Genomic DNA, 25,987 nt, shown 5'->3' with positions numbered 1-25,987 from the left:
GCTCTCTAGTTCTGTGACTGTTGTAGTTGAAATAGTTTAGCGTTGACGCTTTATCGACCTATTTTACGCACTGCAGTGCTCTTAAATATATCTACGTCTACCCTACAAGTAATTAGCGAACCTCTAGAAAGTCGAGCATCAATACTTGTGCGCATCTTTGTATTTGTATATCTGTCAGACCAGTGGTAAGCAAACCGTCACTGCCTCCTGCACCAATTTGCCGCGCCCTGCATGGTAAGGCCGATATTTATTATTATTATTATTCTGATTTAACCACACGCGTTATACTTGTACACCTGCATAGGACTACCGTTGTCCTCCCTTCGCAGCATGATGAAAAGTCAAATTGAAACCACTACACATTAAAGCCACTGCTACAAGCGGAGACTGGCAATCGTAACCAGCGTTTCTGTTTGATTCAGTTCTCGCTTGATTTCGAAACAAGATCCCATTTGTTGGTCCGCATCGTTTATTAATATGCTTAGCATAAGGAATTTTCATGATTTCTGCAGGAAAAAGAAAGGAAAAGCTATCTGTCGCACGGGCCTTTCGGAGAAATTTGCATGCGCGTGTACTATTCTCGCTGCCAGTTGGCAACGAAAAGTTCGTATTGACGACGCAGATTACATAGCCATGTGTTTCATTGAATAATGTGAAGTAAGGACATGCAATAGTTCTGCGAAAGCTTTTGAAAACAAAGCAGGGGTACTCGCAAAACGTTATTCAATGAAGTATTAGTGCCCGTGCGCATGAATTCGATGCTCCTGTACAAAGAGATGCCGTCGTTCTTTTGCGCATTCATATGGCATGTATGATCTGGTTATCAGTTGCGGTCAAGAGAAGACCTTGTTTCTCAAGCTAAAATTGCATTTGCGTATATTCACCTCTTGTAAAATCGGTGGCTATACAGTTACAGAAAGCTGGTGCTGATCACACATTACGTGACATTGTTTCTGAAGGGGCAATATTGGTGTTAGTGTTTGCTAGTGAACGGTAGTGATGGTAAAGCCTACAAGCTTCTAGATGGCATCAGTAAAATGTCTCTAGTGATACTCTCAACACGTACTCCTGCAGAGATCGCATGTGCACACAAAATATATGTATATTGTTAGCAGTAGTCAGATTTACGGATATTTCTGGCATTACAGGGAAGAATGCTTGAACAGACACTGCTTTCTCATTTAGAAGTGAAAACTGGGCTCGTTGGTATATATTATACATCTTTCAAAAACAGTACAAACTACATGACACGGAGAAAGAGAAACAGACCGGACAAGCGCTGACTAACAACTGAAAGTTTGCAGTGTGTTCAATGGGGCTTGTTGGTTCATCTTTAGAATAAAAAAAAGGAACAGCGCAACACAGAACGAGTGAATAAACAGGACAAAGTCCTGTTTACTCACTAGCCAGCTAGCCTAACAAGTTACCTTATGTAACAGTTATTGACTCTCACTGGCACATTCTTCACTGACTTACACAAAGCTTGTGTGCACACATTAGGGTTCGTACAGAACATCCGGCTCAGAATTGAAAGGATGCCAATAGCCAAAATTCGCGGGAGGGGAACAAACTTTATTCGAACACATGCTCACTCTGAAAATGAGTGAAATCTCCTTAGCTGCAATTTCTTGCAGCTAAGCAGCTGCTGTGTTAGTGTTGGCTCCAAGCTCTTCCGGTGGCTTTTCAAAATTGACTTTTTCCTTGTAATGATGTCAATAACTTTCAGGCATAATCGTTAATGTAGTGTCTGGCTTCAGCCAAAAATACTTGTGTTAAACCCAAATGACTGAAACTTACTACTTTCCGTCAGACATTTCTAAAGAGCCTATAGGGCTCAGAAATGGAGCCATGATTGCTGCGGTGTGAACAAACTAGCAAAACAGCAAAATGGTACCACGACTTAATTGGTCCCCTTATCTGGCTTTGTCTAGTTCCACGATGGCAATGGTGATTTACACAGGCCTGTTGGTAGTGGCTTCTGACACGGCACATTGCAATCATTTAACGACATTCTCAAAATAAAATATTTAGGATTGTTTACTGATGGACAGTGTCCATGGCATAGCTTCCATGGGGAGTTTGTTACTCTGAATGTTCCAAGTCACCCCCAGCCCCATGTTTTCAAGCAGTACCTTTATATTTAAAGAGCTGTAAGGGTCCCTTAATCTTCTTTTCTGAATTCAAGGGTTTTCAAGACTTTCAAGAGGTGTATGAATCCTAAGATGACAGTGTATGGTGTCGCAACATTGTTCAAGACAGCTGGACATCCCACTTGGTGCAAGCTTGCCCTGATTCACATATAGTCACCGCAGCTCCTTAATTTCAATGGCTGGTGTATTAGGCATTAGGCCATCCAGCTCAACAGTGCTCTCTTGGAGCATTTTGACCATTTCAGCAACAGAGTTCAATATTGCAGGTTGCTGTATCTGTCGATTGTAGTTCTCCCATGTAACTGTACTGTGAGTTGCAAGAAACATGGGGGCCTCGGTGCAGTAGCTACAAGGTATCTTTTTTAGCCCAACTGAAATATTCATATTAGAACCACACAATGTCATTTCCATACTAGCCCGCAACTTAAAGTGGCACTGGAACACTTATTGGACATAGTAAGAAAACATTCCTGGTCGGCTCAGCCTCTTCTGGTAGCATCGGCACACCAACTGGTTGATCTTGCGAAGGTTGTGCCGGCACAAAACTGTAACGAGGACGGATTTGATCTATGTGACGCTGAAGCTCACTTTCTGCCGTTTTCAACAGTGATAATTTGGGATCCTCTTGTTTCTTTCACTGTGGCTGGCAGCCACCTTTCTCCCTCTCCGAAGTTGCGAGCCCAAACAGGAGTGCCCGGGCTCAGCTTGCTTCGTTGATCTGCCTGTGGACAGATAGGAAAGGTTACGGGCGGTGGAAAGCACGTGTCTAAGCGAGAACGGAGCTGATAAACCAAAAGACTTTGAAACAGTGATCGTCCATCATCCAGGGGCGTTCTACGGTAGCTAAAGAGCAATCGCTCAGCCAAGTCACGCGACCGAACCTTATTCAGGCCATCTTTCAGCTTCTGCATGGCAAGTTCAGCAAGCCCGTTCAATTGGGGGTGATATGAGGTCACACGAAAACGCTTTGTTATTTTCTGTCAGAAACTTCGTGAAAGTCTCTGGTGAACTGAGTTCCATTGTCTGTCACTATGGTTCTTGGTATGCCCAGCCTGCGGAAGATTTCATACAAGGATGTAACTGTTGATTGTGCTGTGCATGACGCACTGGAATTGCTTCGATCCATTCTGGATGTGAATCTATGGCCACGAGGATCATGGTGTTATTCACTGGACCAGCATAATCCAAATGTACACGTGACCGATTCTCGTGTGTTAGTGGCCAGCTTACTGGTATTTTCGTCAGTAGCATTGAGCTTGTTTGTATGCATGTAGTACAATTCCTACTGATTTGTTCGATAGCTCCGTTGATGCCAGGCCACCACACGACCGTACGGGCCAACACCTTCATTGCAGATATTCCCTTGTGCGTCTTGTGCAGGAGTTGCAGCATGTCACCACGAGCAGCCTTGGGAATCCCGACTTTGTGACCCCAGTAAATCAGACCTTCGTGAACGGTTAGCTCGCTCTTTCGTGCGAAGTATGGTTCCAACCGCAGATCGGGTGCTTTGCTCTCCTTTGGCCTACCATGAAGCACGTAAGACTGGACGTATTTAAGTACTTGATCTTTCTCAGTCAACTGTCTCATTGCTTGCGAAGAAAGGGGCATGACATCCAGCTGCTGCAGCGAGTGCACATACTCGTGTAGCTCCTCTGGTGTGTCCTCGGTGGTTTCTAGAGGAAGCCGATTGAGTGCGTCTACATTTAGGTCGTCCGAGCCAGGTTGATACTCAATCTTGTACCAGTATGCTCCCAGCAGCAAGGACCAATGCTGAGTTCTTGCGGCAGCCATGATGGGCGTGGGACGATCTTCGCGAAATAGACCCAGCAGCAGCTTGTGATCTGTGATCAAGGTGAATGTTCTTCCCAGTAGGTAGTCCCGAAACTTTGATACCCCGAACACTAGGGCCAATGCTTCATGCTCAAGTTGTGAATAATTCCTTTCCGCTTTGGTAAGTCTTTGAAAGTGAGAACCTATAGGCTCGTCAACATTGCCAATGCGACGGGGCAGTACGATTCCTTTCGGTGACGCATCGCACTCCCTCCAAGCTCAGTGGCAGTGAGGGATCGAAGTGAGTAAGCATTTTGGCATTGCATAAAGCGTTTTTTGACTTCTGAAAAGCTTCCCGTTGTTGAGAGCCCCAATTCCAGCGACATTCTTTCGTTAGCAAATCGTAGAGCGGGGATAGCAGACTGGCCATATTGGGAAGGAACTTGCTGTAATACGTGAGAAGACCCAAGTAGGAACGCACTTCACTCACGTTCTTGGGTGTTGGCGCCTTCATGATAGCGTCCACGTTCTTCTCCAGAGGGTGCAGCCCTCCCGTACTGATCTTGTGGCCAAGCTACAAAACCTCAGGCATCCTGAAGGTGCACTTGTCCTTCCTTAGCTTGACGCCGTACTCTCGAAATCGCTGGAAAACTGCCTTGAGGTTCTTTTCGCCGTCATTCCCCTTCTCGGCAAACAGAACATCATCCAAGTACGCCTGGACTCCTGGCAACCCATTCAGGATGGTGTCCATTATTTGCTGAAAGATATCTGGGGCAGAAGACACGAAATGGCAGGTAATCAGAATAATTATAGCAGAATAATCCCCGATGTGTGTTAATGACAGTCAGCTTCTTTGACTGGTCATCCAGGGGAACATGGTTGTAGGCATCTTGAAGGTCCAATGTGCTGCAAAAGTCACCCTCATGCAGTGAAACAAAAAGGTCATTGATAACGGAGAAAGGGTACTGCTCGGCCACATAGCTGGCATTCGCCGTTAGCTTGTAATGGCCACACAATTTAACTGTTCCGTCTTTCTTCATTATCGGAACTATCAATGTCGCCCACTCTGAGTAAACCAACGGGGACAGTACTCCGGATTTAACAAGCCTGTCCAGCTTGTTAGAAACCTTTTCTCGCATTGCATGTGGAAGTGGCCAGGCTTTGAAGAACTTTGGAACTGCATCCTCCTTCATGTGTGATGAGTGGGCAGAACAGACCCAGTTCAGGTCCAAACACATCCTCGTACTCACACAGTCGCTTGCAAGTTTAGCCCTTGTTCATTAATGCTGGACACGTTCAAAACCGCAGCCCCTTCGTTGTTCAGTGCCTGGATTAGATCACGGCCACACAGGCTCGGTCCGGAGACGCGAACAACGGTCAGTGACGCCGTAACAGTCATGCCGCAGTATGAAACTGTGAGCATCAGCTTCCCGGCTATAGGCAAGGAACGCAAGCAGCATGACAACTGCAAGCCGGATTTTTCAAGGCAGGGCCAGCTTGTGCGATGTTGGCAGTAGACATCCCAGGACACCACGCACACGGGTGAGCCAGTGCCGATTTTCTTCACGATGTCTGCTCCGCTCGAGCAAAAATTGCGTCATACTAGGCTGACGAGTTCGTTGGCTGCGGTTGGTTGTGGCTTTAGTGTATACAACTGTGCGGAGAGCTCGGCTTCGGTGTTTTCCATTGAGCCGCTGCTCAGCGCCAAGCTCTGCTGCGGTCGCTTTCCTTTAGATCGACACATGGTAGCTGGGTGTCCCTTTTTCCTACAGTTGAAACATCTGGCATGTTTAAAGGCACAAGTCGCCTCACTGTGTTCGCGGCTTCCACACCGGTGACAGCTTTTAGACGATCTACTCGCCTTACTGCAGGTTTTTCCTGCCTGTCGCTGCCATCAATCACCCTTTAGTCTGTGAAGATCGGGCTCTTCCCTCGGTTCCATCTGCTTCATAAGCTGAACACCCTCTCGTGCAGCCTCTGCTGCAAGCACATTGTTTTCTGCCTCCTGCAACGTCAGTTTCGGGTGAGAAAGCAGTACCTTCTGCACATCACTGCTGTGAATTCCACACAGGATCCTGTCTCGCAGCAGGCGGTTCAACATGGTCCCGAAGTTGCATTTATCATCCAGGCGTCGAAGCTTCACAATAAACTGCTGAGCTGATTCCTCTTGCCTTTGAATGTGGGTAAAGAACTTGAAGGTTGCAGTTATTTCATTTGGCGTGGGTGCGCAAAATTCTTTGAGAATGGTAACCACTTCTGCGTAGGTTAACTCGCTCACCTTCCGCGGGGCACAATGCCCACTCAATACGTCGATAGACTTCGAACCCAGTGCCGAGATGAGAATCGCTCTTTTTTTTAGCGTTGACGATGTTGTTGCCCTAGATGTGCAACTTGACTCTGATGTAGTCCGATGACCATTTGTCCTTGGCGTCGTGGAACTGTGGAACTTGGTACGCCATGGCAGGAGTGTTTGCCATCATCAAGGTGCTGGTTCATTGCTTGTCGGCACTGTTATGACTGCTACCGGGCGTGAACAGCATCTGGCCGGATGGCCAGGAGCATAATGCTCACACAAGAATGGGAACGCTGCACATCATTTATTCAGTGTCAGCCTTTTTCCAGGATGTTCCGAAGCAGCTGGCAGCACGTGCACACAGCGAACGCGTTTTTTTCTGTCTTCATTGTTGTTTTCACTTTGCAGCAGTAAACAATGCTGCCATCAACATGCAAGCCATATATTCTGCTGAATTCATTAACAAACCTGTGACCTTACGTATAGATCACTTTCTCTTTTGTGCAGCTTTGGAAGTCCCCACTTTGTTTCTATGCCATCGCAAGGAATTCCTTATCAGCAAAGAAAGGTAAGAATAGAAGCTGTACCCACACAACAAAGCCTTCCAGGTACACCAAGCAAGAAAGACAAAGCTTTGCCACTTAAAAAGCAGAAAGCCAACTCACGGTACCAAAGCCAGTAAACTGGAAGACCTATCTGAAGAGAAATGGAGGCTGCATGAAAATGTGCTCTTGAATAAACCACAATTCTTTACCATGGCCCTCATTGTTTTCCTTGTGTCTGGGTTCTGGTGACTAAGCAAAATTGCTTTTTCTCTTGCTTCTGTACGGTAACAAGACTTTTTTTTTTTTTTTTCGATTTAGGATTGTACACTCGGCAGACGTGCACTCTCAAGCTGAAAAAAATTCGTATGTCTAAAGACTGCATGCTTTTCTCAACTGGCTGTTCAAATCCGAAGGCCTTCTATCCGTTTGTTAAAGATTTCCTAAACTTCAGACAATGTCATCTAGCTTGACGAGCAGGAATGTCGTGAACCATCTTGCAACAAAAGTTATCAAATTTTATTAAAATATGCAGATAGCCAACATATGATAGCCTTGCCATTGTTTAGATCTTCTGTCCAGTTTTTGTAGGTTAAAGCACAAGCACACCACCAATGGGATTAAGCATCCTCAAAAGTGGAGTATATTGCCTATTCTAAGAACATTAACATTTGTGTAATGAATTTCTTCTTTTTCTTCGAATACGTTTGCATTGTAGAGGGACCCAGAATGGCAAAAGGAAGGTCTAGAATCGTTGCATAGATGTGGTTACATTGCCCATTCCATAGTAAGCCACAATATAAAGAATGCGTCAATCAAAATGTTACGTTCGGTACAGTTTGCAGACACAGTGCTCAGACATTTATTGGGGCACAAGGAGAGTCTGACTGCAGTTAGGAGCAAAAAGAACCTGGTACACACATGCCAACTTCACTGCTTTAGCAAATTGTCTTGTATTTTCTTGTATATGCCTGCAAGGCATAGTGCTACATGGTGTGACAAGAAGCGCTTATGTCCTTTTGCATACACTTCATATCCATGATGTGCTCAGTGTCTGTGCCAACTTGATCAAATGAATTCCACTAGCACTTGCCATTGCATGGTACTGCACATATACAAAAACAAGTGCACTAGCGGTTTGCGGGTGAGCTTGTAACTAGAGGTAGGGCTTCATAAAATTGACAGAATTTGCACCACCTGTTTCGTCTAGCGCAGCGTGCACACGTGTAGAGCAACCACACACCAGACAGGCAAGCAAGGGACTGTTTATTGACCGCCTACTGCACGCACACGGGTCGCCCGCCCGTTGCACGCTCCCAGGGTTGCCAGGAGTGGCAGACCACTGTACTGTGTCCAGTAGATGCCCGGCTGGTACATCCTCCTTTCTCTTTAGGTCACATAGTCTGCGAAATGTGCAAGTTCCCCGTGTGGCCTCGTGGTCCTTTGAGGAAGTGGGTCGGCTTGTGGTGTGGTGATAGCAGGAGCCTTGAAGTAGAGTTTGATATGCTAGCAGAACTTCTTGCAGGTCTCTGCAGCTCCATCTGACAACAGAAGCCGCTCAGGCCGTGGCAGGTGATCCATATTGAGCATTTGGTCCAAAAGGCTACACTTCTGACACCATGTTTTATCCAGTGTGGCGTGCGCGCATGAGTAGAGCAGCACCCAACTATGCCAAAGCATGTGTAGTATCCTGTGCTGCTGGTAAATGTGTGTCAGCTAAATTGAGATGAAATGTATTAAATATGGTGGATGACAAATTCAGACACACTTTGGACTGAGTCAGCTCTTCCAGATTCAAAAAAGGCTGAAGATAGAGAAAAAAATGTACAACTACAGAACAGCGACTTTGTCTGATCAAAGGCCGTTTCCAGTAAAAATGCACCTGTACTTACTAGAGTCTGTAGGAACAATGTTTACAACGTGACATTGGACTTCACAAAATAAATGCACCAATTTTCACGAAGGATTAAAACGATTCCACTACACATATGGAGCCAGTCTTGCCTCATCTCGAAACATTCTGCTAACCTTTTTGTTCCTATTCATTACATAAGTGTTGTGGGTTAAATGAAGTCTCACTGTTTAGTACAATGCCTTTGTCACTGGCTGACCACAAATGAAGCACTAGCAATATGTTGTAATCAGGAAAATAGTTCTCTTCAGCTCCTGCTTAGTGACATATGAGCCTGCTTTGTTTCTACAAAGCCGAATTCGGCTCCACAGGGCCACCACTAAATTGCAATTTGCACAGTAACATTGACACCTGCATAAACAAAGATGTTATCTTTTTTTTTTTATGCATTTAACATGCCCAGTTTGGCAACAATCGAAAACCTAAGTTTCTTTCCTAAAGTTAGCTTCATAGCAGCACAGTCAAGTTGGTATATTGGATCAATTTATTTATGACTTGTGACCATTTGGTGTGCTTCATATTGTAAATCTGTTATCTTAGTAAGTACGAACATCGTTTGTAATTGCGACATGTTTTCTTTCATTTGTGCAATTGTAGGATGAATGTCGCATGCTGCTAATGTAAAATAAGGTCTTCAGGGACCTAGTCAAGCTGCCTAGAGCAGCTTTTACTCCTGAAGACCATCCCAATTTTCTTGAGTATTGTGACAATGCGTGACAATGCGTGTAGCAGGCCTACTAACTGCACTGGCAGCCATTCACAGCTGTTTTGACGTTTTTGCAGCGATTTCAGCCAGTTCTTTGAGGCAACAAATGCGGTCCTAGCTGCAAGAACGCAATACTTTTACAGCCATCTCACGGAGGTTATCAAGTTATCACGGCTGTATGGTGACAGCATAGGCTTCACCACTCCCATTCGTTTCTTTTAGCAACAGCCCTTTTCGAGGCCACCTAAGTGCTGAATCAGCAAGCAAACCTTTCTGTCCAACCGTGATTCCTCCTTGTTTGCACCCCGTACAACCATACAGTTCCATTACAGTTAATTATTAGGTGCAGCTGCAGCCATGTCCAAGATATATGTGAAGGCCTGCCAGTGCATGCACTTATTAAGTGCGTCTGTCATAGGTGTATATAGCAGTGGGGGGGGGGACAAAGCGTCAGTCGCCCCACCACTGTCAGAAGTGGGGTGCAAAGTATGTAATTTGGGCGCCCCCTCCCACCACTCCACTTTTGAAAGCGGGTACTTTCGGCTGCATGCTGGAAAGTCCAACAAAAGTACAGCCGAAGCTAAATGTTCTTTCTTGTTAGAGTGACCATGTAAGTAATTCTTTTCTTTACTATACATTCTCTGCTTGGAAAGTGAGGATTTTCTCTTGTGTCTTCTCACGTCGTCGTGTAGTGGGCGATATGCGAGAGTTGCCGTACACGCTTGCATTGTGGAACATTACTCATGCTGTGTGGTTCCCACTGTAACAAATGTCGGCTTGCGCAACTTGCATCATGCCCAGTTTGTTGGGGCCGCTATAACCGTATTCGAATCAGCTTGCTACATTTAACGTGTGGGCGATGGGGAGGTCCAGATAAGTATTATAATCAGCTGCACCTAACTAGATGGTGTGCTTTATGACATGAAATTGTTGGATTATCAAATGCTGGAGCTCTTTATCTCTGTCCACAGATATCCTACACAACATTGCAGTCTCAGTATCTTACCATCATCAAAAATATACTCAAACCTCTTACAGGTATAACTATTGAATTTGACTGTAATGAGAGCTTGTTGTAGAAATGCTCGTGAAAATGACCTTGGTCGAACTTGTGGAGCCATTTCAGTACCATTGGAACACTGACTTGAATTTTTTCTAAAGGCGTGTGTCACTTCTGATTTTGAAGATTTCGTTTTCAGGCTGTTTCTACATGACTACTTGTTCTACTTCATCGGGTCCTACTTAAATTGAGGACGATGCAACAAGCTATGGAAAGAAAAATGGTGGGTGTAATGTTAAGGGATAAGAAAAGAGCAGACTGGGTTAGTGAACAAAAGCGAGTTAATGACACCTTAGTTGAAATCAAGAAAAAGAAATGGGCATGGGCAGGACATGTAATGAGGAGGGAAGGTAACCGATGGTAATTAAGGGTTACGGACTGGATTCCAAGGAAAGGGAAGCGTAGCAGGGGGCGGCAGAAAATTCGATGGGCGGATGAGATTAAGAAGTTTGCAGGGATGACATGGCCACAATTAGTACATGACCGGGGTAGTTGGAGAAGTATGGGAGAGGCCTTTGCCCTGCAGTGGGCGTAACCAGGCTGATGATGATGATGATCACCGCACACCCAAAACACGTAATCCTAGACTTTGGAGACCCACCACGTGAGCACGACTTTGGCGAAATTCCTGGAAACCGGTGAGTAGAAAGTAATGACATCACACACGAGGGATGGTGTGATATTTAACCGGGCATTTAATAATTAATGGAAAGCTTCCGAGTTCGGTTCGTGCATTACGTTTGCCTAAATTTAACCCTAAAGAACACCAACGTCGAGGTGCGGGTGCCACCGAGAGACACAAGTCAAAAATTAAGATCGCGTACCATTATTTTCCTTTTTTTTTTCCAACAATGCGTAATTTTTGCTTCACCCGTCGCATAAAAGCCGCGCGCTGTCTCGTAGGCTTTCATCTTGAAAGCTATCTGCTTTGAGGGCAGTAAGTGAGCCGACGGCTCGTAGCTTTCCGTGTGCTGTTGGTGCTGTGTTGTCGCCGCCCAGTTTGTGTTGAAGCGATGGACAGCCCGCAGCACTTCGCTCACTGCTGCTGCAGGCCGCACTTCCTCACGCTGGCGTTTCGGCAGCGAGTGTCCGCGTTTATCGAGTTTTAACAGTTCATAAAGGCGAATTTTTCTTCAACTGCGAGGCTTAATTTTCTTTTTTTGAGGAACCCGTATGGGTAGGAATGGGTGGGTGGCTGATATTTTCCGTTAATCATTCACTCCACCTTGCCGGTTTCCGCGGAACTATTACGTCAAAATTGAGTGTGAAGTGTGCATGTTTGTCTGTGCTCGCTGACACCGTACTTGTTAATTTAGTTGGCAAGCGTATGTTTACAAGCTCACACGGCCGATAAGCCTACTATCCTTATATGGTTGTCTACCGATTTACTATCCCTATTTAACAGGGATAAGCGGGCTAGTTGGTGGTCGTTATTGGAATGCATCATGTAACCGCACAAAAACAAGGGACAAAGAAGGAACACACAAGACAGTTGAAGTTCCGCGCCTGTCTTGTGTGTTCCTTCTTTGTCCCTTGTTTTTGTGCGGTTACATGATGCATTCCAATTACTATCCCTATCGATGCTTCTATCGCCTTTCAGGCTAACTGCGACTTGCAATGTAGTAATTCGCTACATATATATAGAGAGAGAGAGGTCGGATCGCTTGCAGTTTGCCACCCCCCCCCCCCGCCCTTAACTCTAGAAATACTTAGTACGCCACTGGTGTCGGTGCTTGTACTTTAAGGGCCGATTTACGCTCGAGCCGCCCATCGCCGCAAGCCGCACCGCACGCGTGCGGTCGCGCGAAAGACTGCACGTATCAAACACTTGTGCACAAATTTCGGTTTACAATGTGTAAGGTATACACTGTGTACACAATATAAACAGTAATTTGTGCACAAGTGCTGGATACGGGCAGTTTTTCGCGCGACCGCACGCGTGCGGTGCGGCTTGCGGCGATGGGCCCTAAATCGGCAGCGGGTGTCATTGATGGAAAAACTTCATGTGGTCCATTAAGTCGCGCTAGCTTCCTAGCCCGAAGCGGGCCGCTCCCGCGTTGGGTCCGAAAAGCCAAGCTTTTCGGCTGCTTCGCGGGTCCGTTGGACTGTCCATAGCCGTTCTTCGAATGTGAGACTGCGTAGAACTGCGTCCCACCGCTCTTCAGTGTTGTTCTTGTCACTTTAAAATACCAGAGCATGCGACTAAGATATATAGTGTCATTACATTTAGTGCATGTTGCAGTTGCAATCGCACGCATAGGTAAGCATCACGCAGTATGCCCCCCGACAGTGTCCCTTTCCATTGTTGGTCTTCACCGCAATACAGCTGATTTAACCGAATTATGTAACGCTTCTTATCATTTAATGAGCAAGGGTGAAGATCGGCGACAAGTTACAGATCAGTAATTAGAGGACAGCGCTTGTGTCTACCGTTCTCCACTCTGATCGTTTAATGTGGTGCGCCAATAACATTGATCATGAATCTGAACGTGTTTGCGTTTCTACCAGCTGTCGGGTCAAGGCTCGCGCTGTCAGTGTACTATCATACTATCACTATCACATAGGCGAATGTACAACGTTCAAAACTGCGCGGCCATAAAATTGCGTACATCGCGGGACGAATGCTTGGCATTAAAGTAGTTCAAACCGGACGCAGCGTCGTCAGTTTCAAATGTTGGGGTAGTTCTGAACTTAGTGTCACACATTACTTCCCCCCTCTTCTTTGGCTTCTGGATTGGATTGGCGCGGCTCGCTACGTGCTTGCGCGCGCTTTTCCGAGCGCAGATTAGTGTGCGCCTGGTTTCTGCACTAGGCTGTTATGCGATCGCTTTTTCGACCGCAGATTGATGTGAGCCTGGTTTCTGCACTAGGCTTTTGCACGATCGCCTGCTTTTTGCACTGGGCTTTCAAAAGGCGAAGTGAGCGTCGCTTACTGCAGGCGGCAAGTGATTTGGCTCACGTACTGCGTGAGCAAAAACATAGGCACGTGGCTCATGAAGGAGATGACCGGCGACTTGCTTAATCTGTCGGACCATGTCATCGCCGACTGGAGGAACTACGCTCGTGAGGTCGTGCGGGACGAGCTGCTGGCGCGACCCCCACTCGGTGGCCCCGGGAGGATTGTGCAAATTGATGAATGCCTCCTTCGCGGCAAGCGAAAATACAATCGAGGCCGCCTGACGACGGGCGACAACGTTCCGCCGAGCCGTCAAAATTACGGCGGCATTGCAGATCGTGGACCATGGGTATTCGGCATGATCTGCGTGACCACCGGGGAGCTCCGACTATTCAAGGTCGACCGACGAGACGCGGCGACGCTAGGCCCCATTATTGCAGCCAACGTTGAACCGGGAACCACCATCCACAGTGATGAATGGGCCCCATAAAACTGCATCCCGAACTTGGTGGGGGCTAACGGAGCAAGACTGAATTTGCAATGGGAGGCTGTTAACCACAGCATGAACTTTGTAGACCCAATCACGGGCGCTCACACCCAGAAAATCGAAAGCTACTGGCAGAAGGTGAAGCGCTACCTCGACTCCGCCGGCTACAGGGTGACTCCACAGCTTCTCGAGTCGCACCTGATATGGCTATGGTGGGCATCGATTAATGGGCACATGCGCTGCAAGGACTCGTTTCTGCGTTTATTTGAAGCGATCGCACGGCGCTACCCACTGTGACATAGTAATGGAAAATAAAGCGCACTTTTCTGACCCTTTGCTTTTGTATGAATGTTTCCCGGCATTGCTGCGCGCTTCCATACACGGTAGGCCCGCGGCGCTGCACTTCCGCAGTAAGCGACGCTCACTTCGCCTTTTGAAAGCCCAGTGCAAAAAGCAGGCGATCGTGCAAAAGCCTAGTGCAGAAACCAGGCTCACATCAATCTGCGCTCGAAAAAGCGATCGCATAACAGCCTAGTGCAGAAACCAGGCGCACACCAATCTGCGCTCGGAAAAGCGCGCGCAAGCACGTAGCGAGCCGCGCCAATCCAATCCAGAAGCCAAAGAAGAGGGGGGAAGTAATGTGTGACACTAAGTTCAGAACTACCAATGTTGGCTCGTCATCTTGCGACCATCATTCTCCACACTTTTCTCCAAGCACGCCGACTGGGTGCACAACGCCTGCGCGCTAGCGGATCTTGGAGGCAATGTTCAGCGCGAAATAGTTCCAGTTCGACTTGTTGCCGTAAGGGGACGAAGCTCTCACATCACTTCAACGGCTGGGCAGGTTCGTTTATCCTCTGTTCCCGCGTTTTCTTCATCCACCTTCTGTACTTTCGTTCATTTCTGACAAATTCGCGCGCGAACAATGGCGCTGATAAATCTTGGCACACGTGCGTTTTCACTCAAGTCGTGTGCGTAATAGTGTTCTTCCACAGCGTAAACGAAGAGACCAAACGTTAGCGCCCCTGATCGTTCGAATTGCTGCGCTGTCCACCATTCGGGTAAATTGGAATGCCATGAAGACCGATGTGTGACTGAAATCTGCTGCTCTTTTGCGTTCGAAACGTTGGGAAACTCGGCTGACCAAACTGCAGGTTATTGTAAAATGTTTTCGTGTGAATGCTATGTGCTTTCTGTCATATATATGTTGGCCATTGATGAGAGGGTTGCAAATATGACTGGTAGGTCTGTGTTTCGTTGTTTTGATGCTTCGCGCAACGTTGAGAATATTGTTTTGGTATGCATACCGCTTACCTTGAGCTGTGTTGTTTTCAAATAAAGCAAATTCGCGGTTTTAGTCGGTTGCGGTCTTCCATGCGAGCGGGCGAAAAGTAAATTTATAGCTGCTTTGTTACAAATCGCTAGGTGCAAGACGTACGACACCTGCGGTCTTTGTTAACGCGTTCAGTTCGAAAAGTTCATTCGTCAGCCTGAACACAACACGGCGTTTGGGCAAACCCTGAAAGGCACATCCTACAGTGTTAAATACTGGTTCAAGTGTACCTAGGCCATATATGATGTGTTGTTCTTTAGCGTTGTGACATTGCACCGAGATAATGGTCGCATGGCGCGCAATTTTGCTAGTTCCGAGTAGAACGTAGTTCTACCATAAATGATTTGATTGCAGAAACTGCACAGTGCCTCGCGCATTCCACTGCCTAATCGTCCAGCCTGCAACTGTGCGTTCTGCACCGCATTGTGGAGCCTATCAATACAGTGTGCACTCACCTACCCGGGCACATGGGCTGTGAAGTATTGGAGCTTCTTTGTGATTTCCGATATGGAAACATTTTTCTGGGCAGGCAATGCACAAAGAAGCATTTTTGCAATTTATTGATTTGGAATGACATGCCAATTTCATTTTCAGCACTTCAAGAGGATGCCAAAGGCAAGCTGCGCTGTAAACCGTTACTGTTCATGAGTCCACTCCTGCAGGTAAGGCTGATAGCTACATGTTAGGTGTGATTACCTACAGCACCATGGGCATTTCTGTCAACTTGTGATAACAGCGTAGAGCTGCGAGTGTTACACCATTGCATATTTACAGTAGAAAAACATAGATCAAATGCAGTGTTGGCATGTAACTAGAAAGCCTGTTGAGTTGGTGGCGTCGCAGCAGTAGTAGCTGGTGTGAGCACAGCGTCGTCTCCTGTATCTGTTAGCTGTTTATCATGAGTGCAGAAGCAATGTACGATACTTGTTGGGGGAACAATGTTGAGATTTGTCTGCGCAAAGAAATGTGACATCTGAAAACATAAGTGTTCTGCAACCATTATGTCATAGTGACATGTACCCATTCTGGGGCATTGGCAATGAACCGGCACATGCCTAATGCCGTAAGTTGTCTACTTGACAGCAGCAGCACCTGCAAAGTGTGAGGAAGAGGAAAAGAAAGCTTTGCTTTAGAAATGTTATTGTTCAAGTGATTATTGTTCATTGACTTGTACTGAGCTCGAACATGGCCAAAGGCACAACTAGACGAAAACAACCTAATTCTGTCTTGAATTTTCTTGCTGCTGGGTTATTGCTTTGTATTGTATTGATGGAGATCTATGAGTGCGAATTTGAAGTTGACTGGTTAGGGATAAAGTAATGTTCACACTGAATGGGTCTAGCTACACTCAAGGCACGACCTGAGAGCAACAGTAATGTGGACATAGCTTGTTTCCAAGGTGCGAATGCACTCAAAATTCCAAAATGTCGTGTACTTGCTGCTATCCGTGCTTTGCATTCAAGCCTCATATTTCTTTACTCATTTATCAGAAGGCTTGCAGGGAGACCAAACCTGAAAATGTACATGCTCAGTAGCTAAACCTTTCTGTAAACACTGTGTACTAAGACTTTTTCAAAAACCATGTATATGTTATTGAAGCTCTCCACATTAAAAAAACAAACATTTCCATCTCCATCCCATCTATCAACCTGCACCTTTGTAAAATCGGCCTCCTTGAAAGATGTAGCAAATCCCAGTAGCATGAGGATGCACATGCAGATGGTCTGTTTGTATTTATTCATTCCTGTCTGCAATAAACCAGTCAGTTGTTGAGCGCCTTACCTGTTTTCATGTCTGTCTTGTGTTGCCGTTCCTTTTGCACTGCTTTTACTATGATCAACCAACTTGCCCAGTTTTACACCATTGCATAGAAAGTTCAGTGGTTGTGTAATCTTGAGTGACCTCTGGGGGCCTGATCTTTCTGCTGTTGTGATTATGCTTACATTATTTGCAAATAAATCCACTAGTCAAAATATTGGCAATAATTTGGGACTTGAGCGGAGATATCAGATGGGCCTTTTGTGTACATTGTGCTCGAAGGGAAGTAGGGCAGCAAAAAAAGTGGGTGGGGTGGAATGACCGGGTCGTTTTCACCTTTATCAAATCTCCCATTGCAAGTCGCTGTTGCGCAGCATCCAGACTTTGTCTTCATGCGTGGTGTTAGCAGCGCTGGAAAGTGAACCATATGAAGCACTTCACACCTGAAGAAACTAAAGTCAAGCCTGGCATCATTACCGTGTATTAAATAAGACATAAAAAATAATTTCTCCCATGACGACACTGCTAATGTCCTGTATGAAAGGAATGAAGATAGAGAGACTAATGCAACACAGCACTCAGAAATGACATGAGCTACAGATATGGGGATCTAGGGAAGCACTTGTTAGCGTGTCGTGCTTTCTAGAAAAAGTTGTGCCACCCTAATGCAAGTACAACCAGTCAAAGAAACTATAGTACTGATGCACAATGAAAAAGCAAATTTGAATGAAATTGTGTGAATGCCAATACCCTATATTGCACAAGAAGTAGATATTTTATATAATACCCATTCTTACGACACCACAATTTACAAAATATTTGTCATAATAGAGGTACTCTTGTCAGCAGCAAGTGTGCTACGATGCTGCTCGGCCTTAACAGGGCCTGTGCTATGTGTATGCCATGCTCAACAGGACCAGGTAAATCTGTTTGTTGGAGTTTTGGGCGGCTCTCAGCTCGAGCTGTAGCCTGTGTGAGTTTTTAGTCTATTGTATGGCTCCTTTCTATATTGTCTGATGAAAGATGTAATTTGTAATTGGATCAGTAACATGGACTGGAATCCTGGCTTTGATCACCTGCAAAAGAATGCACTACACATTGAAAACGTGCTTAATCCCTCTGCCTTTATTATGGGAAAAAGGAATAGCCGATGTTCTAATTGACATTAAGAGAAAAAAATGGAGCTGGGTAAGCCATGTAATGCATAGGTTAGATACTGGTGGACCATTAGGGTTACGGAATGGGTCCCAAGAGAAGGGACGCACATTTGAGGAAGGCAAAAGACTAGGAGGAGTGGCGATAAAATTGGGTGGCGATGAAATTCGCAGGCGCTAGTTGGAATCAGTTGGCGCAGGACAGAGGTAATTGGAGATCGCAGGGAGAGGCCTTCATCCTGCAGTGGACATAAAATAGGCTGATGATGATGATGTGAGAAGGAGCATGGCACAGAAGTGAAAACTGAAATTTGTATTTAATTGCAGCTATCGTATGACCACTTGTGGGCAACCCATGAATGTACCTTGCTCTGGACACTGCCGCACCACCTGTGCTGCAAAGTAGCATTGGCTCTTTTGGCCCTGGTGGAACATTCTTGGCCCTGGTGCAACATTTCTGAATCAGCCGGTACTTAAAAGGTAAGCTTACCTCTTCCTTTACTGTTTCCAGATTTAAAACTGGTTATAAAGCAGTTGTGTTGAGGCATGAATATTTGGAAAATTTCTTGCCTCAGGTGCCTGACAGGTGTTGAATGCCTAGGAAAAAGTGCAGTGATCTGGAATCACTAAGTTGTTTTAGGTTGTCTAATAGATGACAAGTTTTTGAGGCAGGCAGAAATGAATGTCCTCCGTCATTTTTTTTTTGTCTGCATCTAATTAAGAGCATCAAAATATTACTGGTGTATAGGAAAAAGACTAGAGTAAAACGTCATGAAATCTAAAGTGGAGCCTAAATTACTTTGTTACGTCTACTGTTGCCCTATACTGCACTGTAGGCCCAATAAGGTGTGCAACTTTAAACATACATAGTAGAAGACAACTTTGCCGCCCGTGGAACCACTACAGACCACATGTGCGACGAAATTTTAATGAAACTGCAATAGCATCTTCAGCGTGTGCAGCACACAACTTCTTAGCACCTGACACAGCTGCTTTTACAACAGCTGCCTTCTGTTCCAGTGTGATTGCTTTTGCTTTTCACTTGGCTTGTCTACAGCAATATGAAACCAGCGATGCGGTCAAAGAAAACAGCTCTTGCACTGCAATGCAAAAAAAGTGTCGGGTTCGAGCAGATTATAGCACACATGGCCCACTGACTACGTAGGTGATCCCGGCCTATCCACCACTCTAACGTGGCTCTATGTGTAAGGAGGCCAGCGAACCTCTTCACACTCACTTGGCTTGGCCAACTCGTGGCCTCCAACATTGCACTGGCACTGATGTGATCTCTGAGGTCATGCCAAGCTGCACCAGCCTGCGCGCCATGCCACAGTGAGAGAGAGGTGGATGGCACTGGTCTTTCGCAATGCCATGAGCAAGCAGCAGCTCACCATTGCACTTCTCTTTCTCAGTGTGGCACATCTTGCAGGTTGGGTGCAGTGCAATCCCAAAGGTCACGTCTAGCTGCACTAGCCTACATGGCACAGCAGTGAGAGAGAGAAGTGGGATGGAGATAATGATCTGCTGCTTATGCGCAGTTGTGAGAAAAACCAGTGCTGCTCGATGGCATATTCAACACTGGGACGTGAGGGTTTTAAACATCCACACCAAATGGATGCCGAACCCTGCAAAATGTAATATATTTGGTATGCCAAAGCCGGGTATTTAGCTTCAGGGACAAATCAAGTTCCTGATATCCATTGGGAAAACAATTTTACTTCTTTAAAATCAGGTTTTAATACATGGATCTTTGAGAATTTCAAGTGGGAATTTCACTTACCTTTTTATATCCAGTGTTTCATTATATTCCGTTGAGTTTTGACAAGCTGTAACTGTACTTGTTGAGTTTTTATATTGTATGTGTGTGTGCATGTGCAGCTTTTGCCTGATTGAGGAACTGAATGTATAGCACAAAAGGTAACAGGAGTGAAATATGGAGGTACATGACTGTTGGCTAAGTACATGAATTTGCAGATTTAGCAAAGGTGTAAACATAATGCTTAGTGTCCATGTTTGTTCTGTATGTGTTCATTGCAGGTGTTACAAGACGTGCTTACTCTCTTCTGTAAATAAGTTAAAGATCTTGTGTGAACAGCTGTGTGCCAAAGTAGAGTTGGCAGAAAGCCGAATGGACTATTTAATGTTACTATATCGCACCAGTTATGCAGCAAGGGCAGTGTGTTCTTTAATTCTAGTTTGTTTGAGATATTGTTGACTTTTGTGAGAGGTATGTATAGTCAATAAAATTGTTTCCCTTTGTAACATTCAAAGCATACATGCAGATTTTGCTTCAAATGCCATTAACATTTGTCTGTTGACTTCTAGGTTCTGGAACACCTGGTTTGATTTCTACATCTCCTCGTGCCTTCCAGAGCAGAAACAACAAAGTGGACAGGGAGCCAGCCATCTGTTGGGAACCTCAGATGTATTTTTGTGGTCTTTGTGCATACTCGACAATTGGAAAGGCTCACCTAGCCATTCATGCTTACCTTATACATGACGTACAGCCAGTACCATGGCATCAGCACCCTGGTAGTGCTGAGCCTCCTATTTCCAACAGTGAAACAAAAAGTTTAGTCAGACCAAAGGAGTATGTATGCGCACTTTCCAAAGACTGCCGTTTCAAGTGCCTCACAACTGCTATGTTTCATGAACACCTTAAGCAGTGTCACTGGGGGTTTAAAGGGTATGTATGCCATTTGTGTTTAGCCCATGCTGATTCTTCAAGTAGGCTGTTGGAGCACTACAGGTGTGATCACGCCTTTTTTAAAGTTCATTGTCTTTACTGCAACTTGGGCGGAGATGATGACTGGGTCATCATGCGCCACATAATGGAAGAACACTCTTACAAGCCATTTAGGCTGTTGCTTAGAAATGGGGACTCGCTCACTGTTGTTCAAGAACTGCGGCAGTTGGCTGTAGAATATTTGACAAAAGAGCCTGTACAGCGAGAGCTCCCGCCACAACCATTGGTTCTCACATTACCACTGATTAAAGCATATTCAAGTGAATCAAGACAAATCACGCCAGACATTTGTGGAGCAGCATTGGAGGAAGAAATTGCAGAAAATAACCCTACAAGTTTTAAGCACACTGTTGAGATGGATATGGAACTAGAAAATGAATGTGTGCTTCCATCATGTGAGCATTCTCAACGCGAAAAAGAAATTGACCATGATCAACCAGCACCCAGCATAACTGAAACGGGACTGTGTACCTTCTCCATTGCAGAAAATAACCCTACAAATTGCAATGTAAATGCAAATCACCACACTGTTGAGATGGATATGGGACTAGAAAAAAATAAATGTCTACTTCCACCATGTGAGCATGCTCAAAGTGAAGAAATTGACCATGATCAACCAACACTCAGCATTACTGAAATGAGACTGTCCACCTTCCCCATCCCAGAAAATAACCGTACAAGTTGCAATGTCAATGCAAATCACCACACTGTTGAGATGGATATGGGACTTGAAGGAAATGAATGTCTGCTTCCATCATGTGAGCTTGCTCAAAGTGAAGAAATTGACCATGACCAACCAACACCCAGCATAACTGAAATGGGACTGTCTACCTTCCCCATTGCAGAAAATAACCTTACAAGTTGCAATGTCAATGCAAATCACCACACTGTTGAGATGGATATGGGACTAGAAAAAAATAAATGTCTACTTCCATTATGTGAGCGTGCTCAAAGTGAAGAAATTGACCATGATCAACCAACACCCAGCATAACTGAAATGGTACTGTATACCTTTCCCATTGCAGAAAATAACCCTACAAGTTGCAGTGTCAATGAAAATTGGCACACTGTTGAGACGGATATGGGACTTGAAGGAAATGAGTGTCTGCTTCCATCATGTGAGCTTGCTCAAAGTGAAGAAATTGACCATGACCAACCAACACCCAGCATAACTGAAATGGGACTGTCTACCTTCCCCATTGCAGAAAATAACCTTACAAGTTGCAATGTCAATGCAAATCACCACACTGTTGAGATGGATATGGGACTAGAAAAAAATAAATGTCTACTTCCATCATGTGAGCGTGCTCAAAGTGAAGAAATTGACCATTATCGACCAACATCCAGCGTAACTGAAATGGGGCTGTCTACCTTCCCTATTGCAGAAACTAACCCTACAAGTTGCAGTGTCAATGAAAATTGGCATACTGTTGAGATGGATACGGGACTAGATAGAAATGAATGTCTACTTCCATCATGTGAGCATGCTCAAAATGAAAAAGAGATTGACCATGATCGACCAACACTCAGTGCAACTGAAATTGCTCCCTCTACCTTCCCAGGTAAACAACAATTCTCTTGTAACATAGAAGACTGCAGCATGGAATATGGGGATGTGTTTGATTTTATGAACCATCTTGCTGAGTGTCATCCCTTGCAGTCATCACTTAACTGTCCTAAGTGTGGCTTTTTTGTTTCTGTCATAGATCTCCTCTCGCACATTGTTGAAAGGCACAGTGGCATTTTGTTTTGTCCCTACAAAGACTGCTCATTTGGAAGCACAAATCAATGTGATGTTGACAATCACATAATTCAGATGCACCAAATCTACCAGGATGAGCAAGGCAAAGCTGACCAAGCTGTAGCTGCTAGAAAAGCAGAGTTTTGTGCTCCGAATATTTTATCCTCCTCAACTTGTGCAGAAACTGAGGGCTGTAAAGACACTGTTGATTTTGAACCTGGAGCATGCTATGAAAATGGCAAGGCTGATGAGCAGTATGATGCGAGCCAGGCAGAATCTGCAGATGACCTGACTACCAGGAAATATTTTTGTGATGTGTGTTCCACATGCTGGGACTCAGTGCTTTCCTACATTTGCCACATGACTACCTTGCACGCAGTGACATTCTTCTGTGGACATTGCTTAAAGTCATACAAAAAGTCAAGGTGTCTGCTCATGCATGCTGGTTATCATCATGTAGGGCAGCCATTCTCTGTGTGGAGTCTTCAGGATGGAAAAGTGGTTGATGTAGGTATGCAGGTGGCACCATCATGGGTAGATGAAGCTCAGCATTACCTGAAGGGAGCCAGTCGATCAAGGCTTAAAGCAAAGGGCAAAACCATGATAAAAAATTTGAAGAAAGCAATTGATTTTGTCACCTCTTCCTGTGTCGGCAGTGAAGTGGAGCAACCGCAATGCAGTGCCATGCCCACCCATGCAGATGGTAATAGAAGACCATCTGCAACCCAAGAGATGCCAGCGCAGCATACAGAGCCTATGGTCAATTGTATATATGCAGATGATGGCTCCCTCTTCAAGGCAGAAGGTGGCCCCACTCTTCAAGACCAGGCATTGTCTGAGCCTCTGTCTTCACTGGGTGTCCACAGTGACAACAGCACAGATGAACCGTCAGAGGAATCCAACATATCTACATCGTTGCCTTATGCATTGAAAGGCGCTGGCATGGCTTCCATCACATCTGTACAGCCTCAAGAAAGTATTTTGGAAAAAAAACCCTGCATAGAATCTCAAGGTAAACTGCGAGGTAGATTTCGGCTGAAAATACTTGCATCAGCATTTATTGATGCTGCTGCTTGCAAAAAAGTTAATGGTAGCATTGTAATTGATGAAAAAGTTCTCCAAAAACTGTCTGAACTGAATACCATGCCCACACCTGGAAGGAATTCGACCAAAGTGCCCAGCTCTTTGCTTTCTGGGGAGCATGAAGGGTCCCATGTGTGCTCTGAATGTTTTATAAGCTTTGTCACTTTTGAAAGACTGTGTAAGCACATTGTAAAAACTCATGGTGCAACCACTGCCAGCGACATTGACAGTGCCGGTGCTGTAGTAAGTTTAGGTGATTGGGCACCACAAGAGTTTACATCCATTTCCAACACCTTCAGGAGTCTCCAGTTTTTCCCCAGTGGTCATATCAAAGTTGAAAACTCAAGAAATAATGTGATGTTGCACTTGAAGCAGATCAAATCGAAGTACTCTAAAAGACAAACCATCACTGAGAACCTCTTTGTCCGACATTTCGATGCTCTAGTGCCATACAGCCAGTTTGCAAGTACAAGGAACTTGAACCCTGTTGTTCGTTTGGTCAGGCTGCCAGTCATAAAGCAAGAGAAACAGTGAACTCTTATGGCATTTGTGTAATTGCATCTCTTAAACTTAAAACAGATCTCCATTTCATATTTGTGATGTCAGAGCATGGTGTTTTTATGCATGTTTTATATTCAAAGTCTTGGACAGATCAATATATTCATGTCTTATTTATATGTCATAGTCATTTTGATATTACTTTCAATAGAATGCAGAATTTTTAAGTTCAGTTCTGCCGCTTGTTTTTGCTGGCTTGCTGATTGTTTTTGCAAAGCAGCAAGCTGTTTACGTTACAAGGCAACAAGCATTCTTTTTTCATTCATGCATATATGTTGTGAATAAACCACCATGGCTTTTTTAAAGCTACCAGTGTTCCATCTGCAGCCTGAATATTCTGTACAACTGTATGTTGAAGCTACAACAGCTACAGCTAAGCCTTTCTGAACTCAACCTGTCCCTAACTCCATACTTTTTACATGATGTATTGGAAGTGGGCTGCTTTGTATGACGATTTTGCAGGGATGTATACGATATGGTATATCCTTTATTGCTCAGGGCCAGTATTTATGCATGCAAAAGTGTAGCTGTGATGTGATTTACCTTTACTGTGTGGTTATGTAGAACACTGTATATATTTGTGTATTACTTTGTATTTTTTTTATTGGGTTGTGGCAAGCTGGTGTGGAATAACCTGAACATTGTTTCCTTTGTTAGGCTTGTGTGCCTACACTGCTGCCCACAACAGGTCATTGTGCATTGTGCTACAGCCCTCAGTTTTCCTGGGTTGACAGATGCCCCTGCATCACCATCTTTGATTGTGGAGCCTTCAGGATGCTGTGCTACCATGGTGCACAAAACTTGTGCAGCATCTGGAGGTTCAAAGCTCACTCTGCTTTGCAAGCATTTTCTGAGTCGCTGATTGTCGACATATAACAGGCCTTAGTGGAAACATGAAAATGACAATTCAATATGTCTGCTGTATAGTTTTTAAAGGTTGTAGAAGTTGAGGGGTACTCGTCAGCTGAAGCAGTCACCCTTTCATGTTAGAAAGGCAGAATGTGAACACATATGATTAGAGCGAACATTTGCAAATACCCACAACAATCTTGTTTCATATAGAAAAAAGTTTTAATGGTTACAGCTGATTCCAACAAACTCTCGTAGCTTGTGCGCACCATACGATTTAGAGGGAACCCATCCAACCGACTTGGACAAAGTTTGTTGAATTTGCACTCCCCACTGGTGACGAAGTAAGCACCCTGGCTTTTACTTTTTCCTCCTACCTAGCCCACTTTTTGCTTCTTGCCACTAGCTGGAGCACATGCCATTTATAAAAAAAATGGTGCTTAGTGTGTGAAGTATCAACAAAGAAAATGTTGTTTCGACACATTTCAAATGTGCAAGTCGTGAAGAAGATGCCAAAAGGCCCATTTCACAAGTAAGCATGCATGTAGGAAGTGATTCATCACTTCTAGTTCTTGCACTTTGTGCATACGCATTTGGAAACATGAACTCACATATACTTATTTTCCTCGTAGGTATCTGGAAAATTCTCAAGATGCCAGCATATTGATGCTTATTGCACAAATGCTATGACTGAGCTCTGTATCGTTTTACATTTCCAGAATGTAAGTATGGCAGGGACATGAGAGCCATAAGAATGTCAGCTTTTGGTGCAACATGAAGTATATGTCTAGTGAAAGACAAAATGGACTAGTAAAATTTGTTGCGTTTAAATCCTGAAACTTATGAAGTATTAAAAGATAGTCATCGTTTGGAAAAATATTTGCAAATCTGTAAGCTGCATTGATTAAGACATTAAAGTGCACAAAAGATATCACTGAAGTGACGCTAT

The 25,987-nt window shown here is 44.8% G+C and overlaps 1 protein-coding gene across 7 annotated transcripts; it reads left to right on the top strand.

Annotated features, from left to right (window-relative positions):
• On the top strand, positions 1-24,498 carry LOC139056236 (uncharacterized). 7 transcript variants are annotated; one of them, XM_070534292.1, is made up of 5 exons: positions 1-234; positions 6,721-6,781; positions 15,744-15,811; positions 18,389-18,541; positions 20,387-24,498. In XM_070534292.1, the coding sequence occupies exon 5, from the start codon at positions 20,485-20,487 to the stop codon at positions 24,163-24,165; it is 3,681 nt and encodes a 1,226-aa protein (XP_070390393.1). In that variant the 5' UTR covers positions 1-234; positions 6,721-6,781; positions 15,744-15,811; positions 18,389-18,541; positions 20,387-20,484; the 3' UTR covers positions 24,166-24,498. The 7 variants fall into 7 exon arrangements, with proteins under 7 accessions (XP_070390393.1, XP_070390394.1, XP_070390391.1 ...); XM_070534293.1 differs by lacking the exon at positions 1-234 and adding an exon at positions 3,663-3,686; XM_070534290.1 differs by lacking the exons at positions 1-234; positions 6,721-6,781 and adding an exon at positions 14,529-14,660.
• The last annotated feature ends 1,489 nt before the right edge of the window (positions 24,499-25,987 follow it).

This window comes from Dermacentor albipictus, chromosome 2 (assembly GCF_038994185.2).
Source record: "Dermacentor albipictus isolate Rhodes 1998 colony chromosome 2, USDA_Dalb.pri_finalv2, whole genome shotgun sequence".
Classification (NCBI taxonomy): Eukaryota; Metazoa; Arthropoda; class Arachnida; order Ixodida; family Ixodidae; genus Dermacentor; species Dermacentor albipictus.
The sequence above is the reverse complement of the archived record's forward strand: the minus strand, read 5'-3'. Positions and strand labels throughout refer to the sequence as shown.

Excerpts from the sequence above, each read along its gene's own strand:
- LOC139056236 (XM_070534292.1), top strand. The coding sequence starts at position 20,485 with ATGTATTTTTGTGGTCTTTGTGCATACTCGACAATTGGAAAGGCTCAC.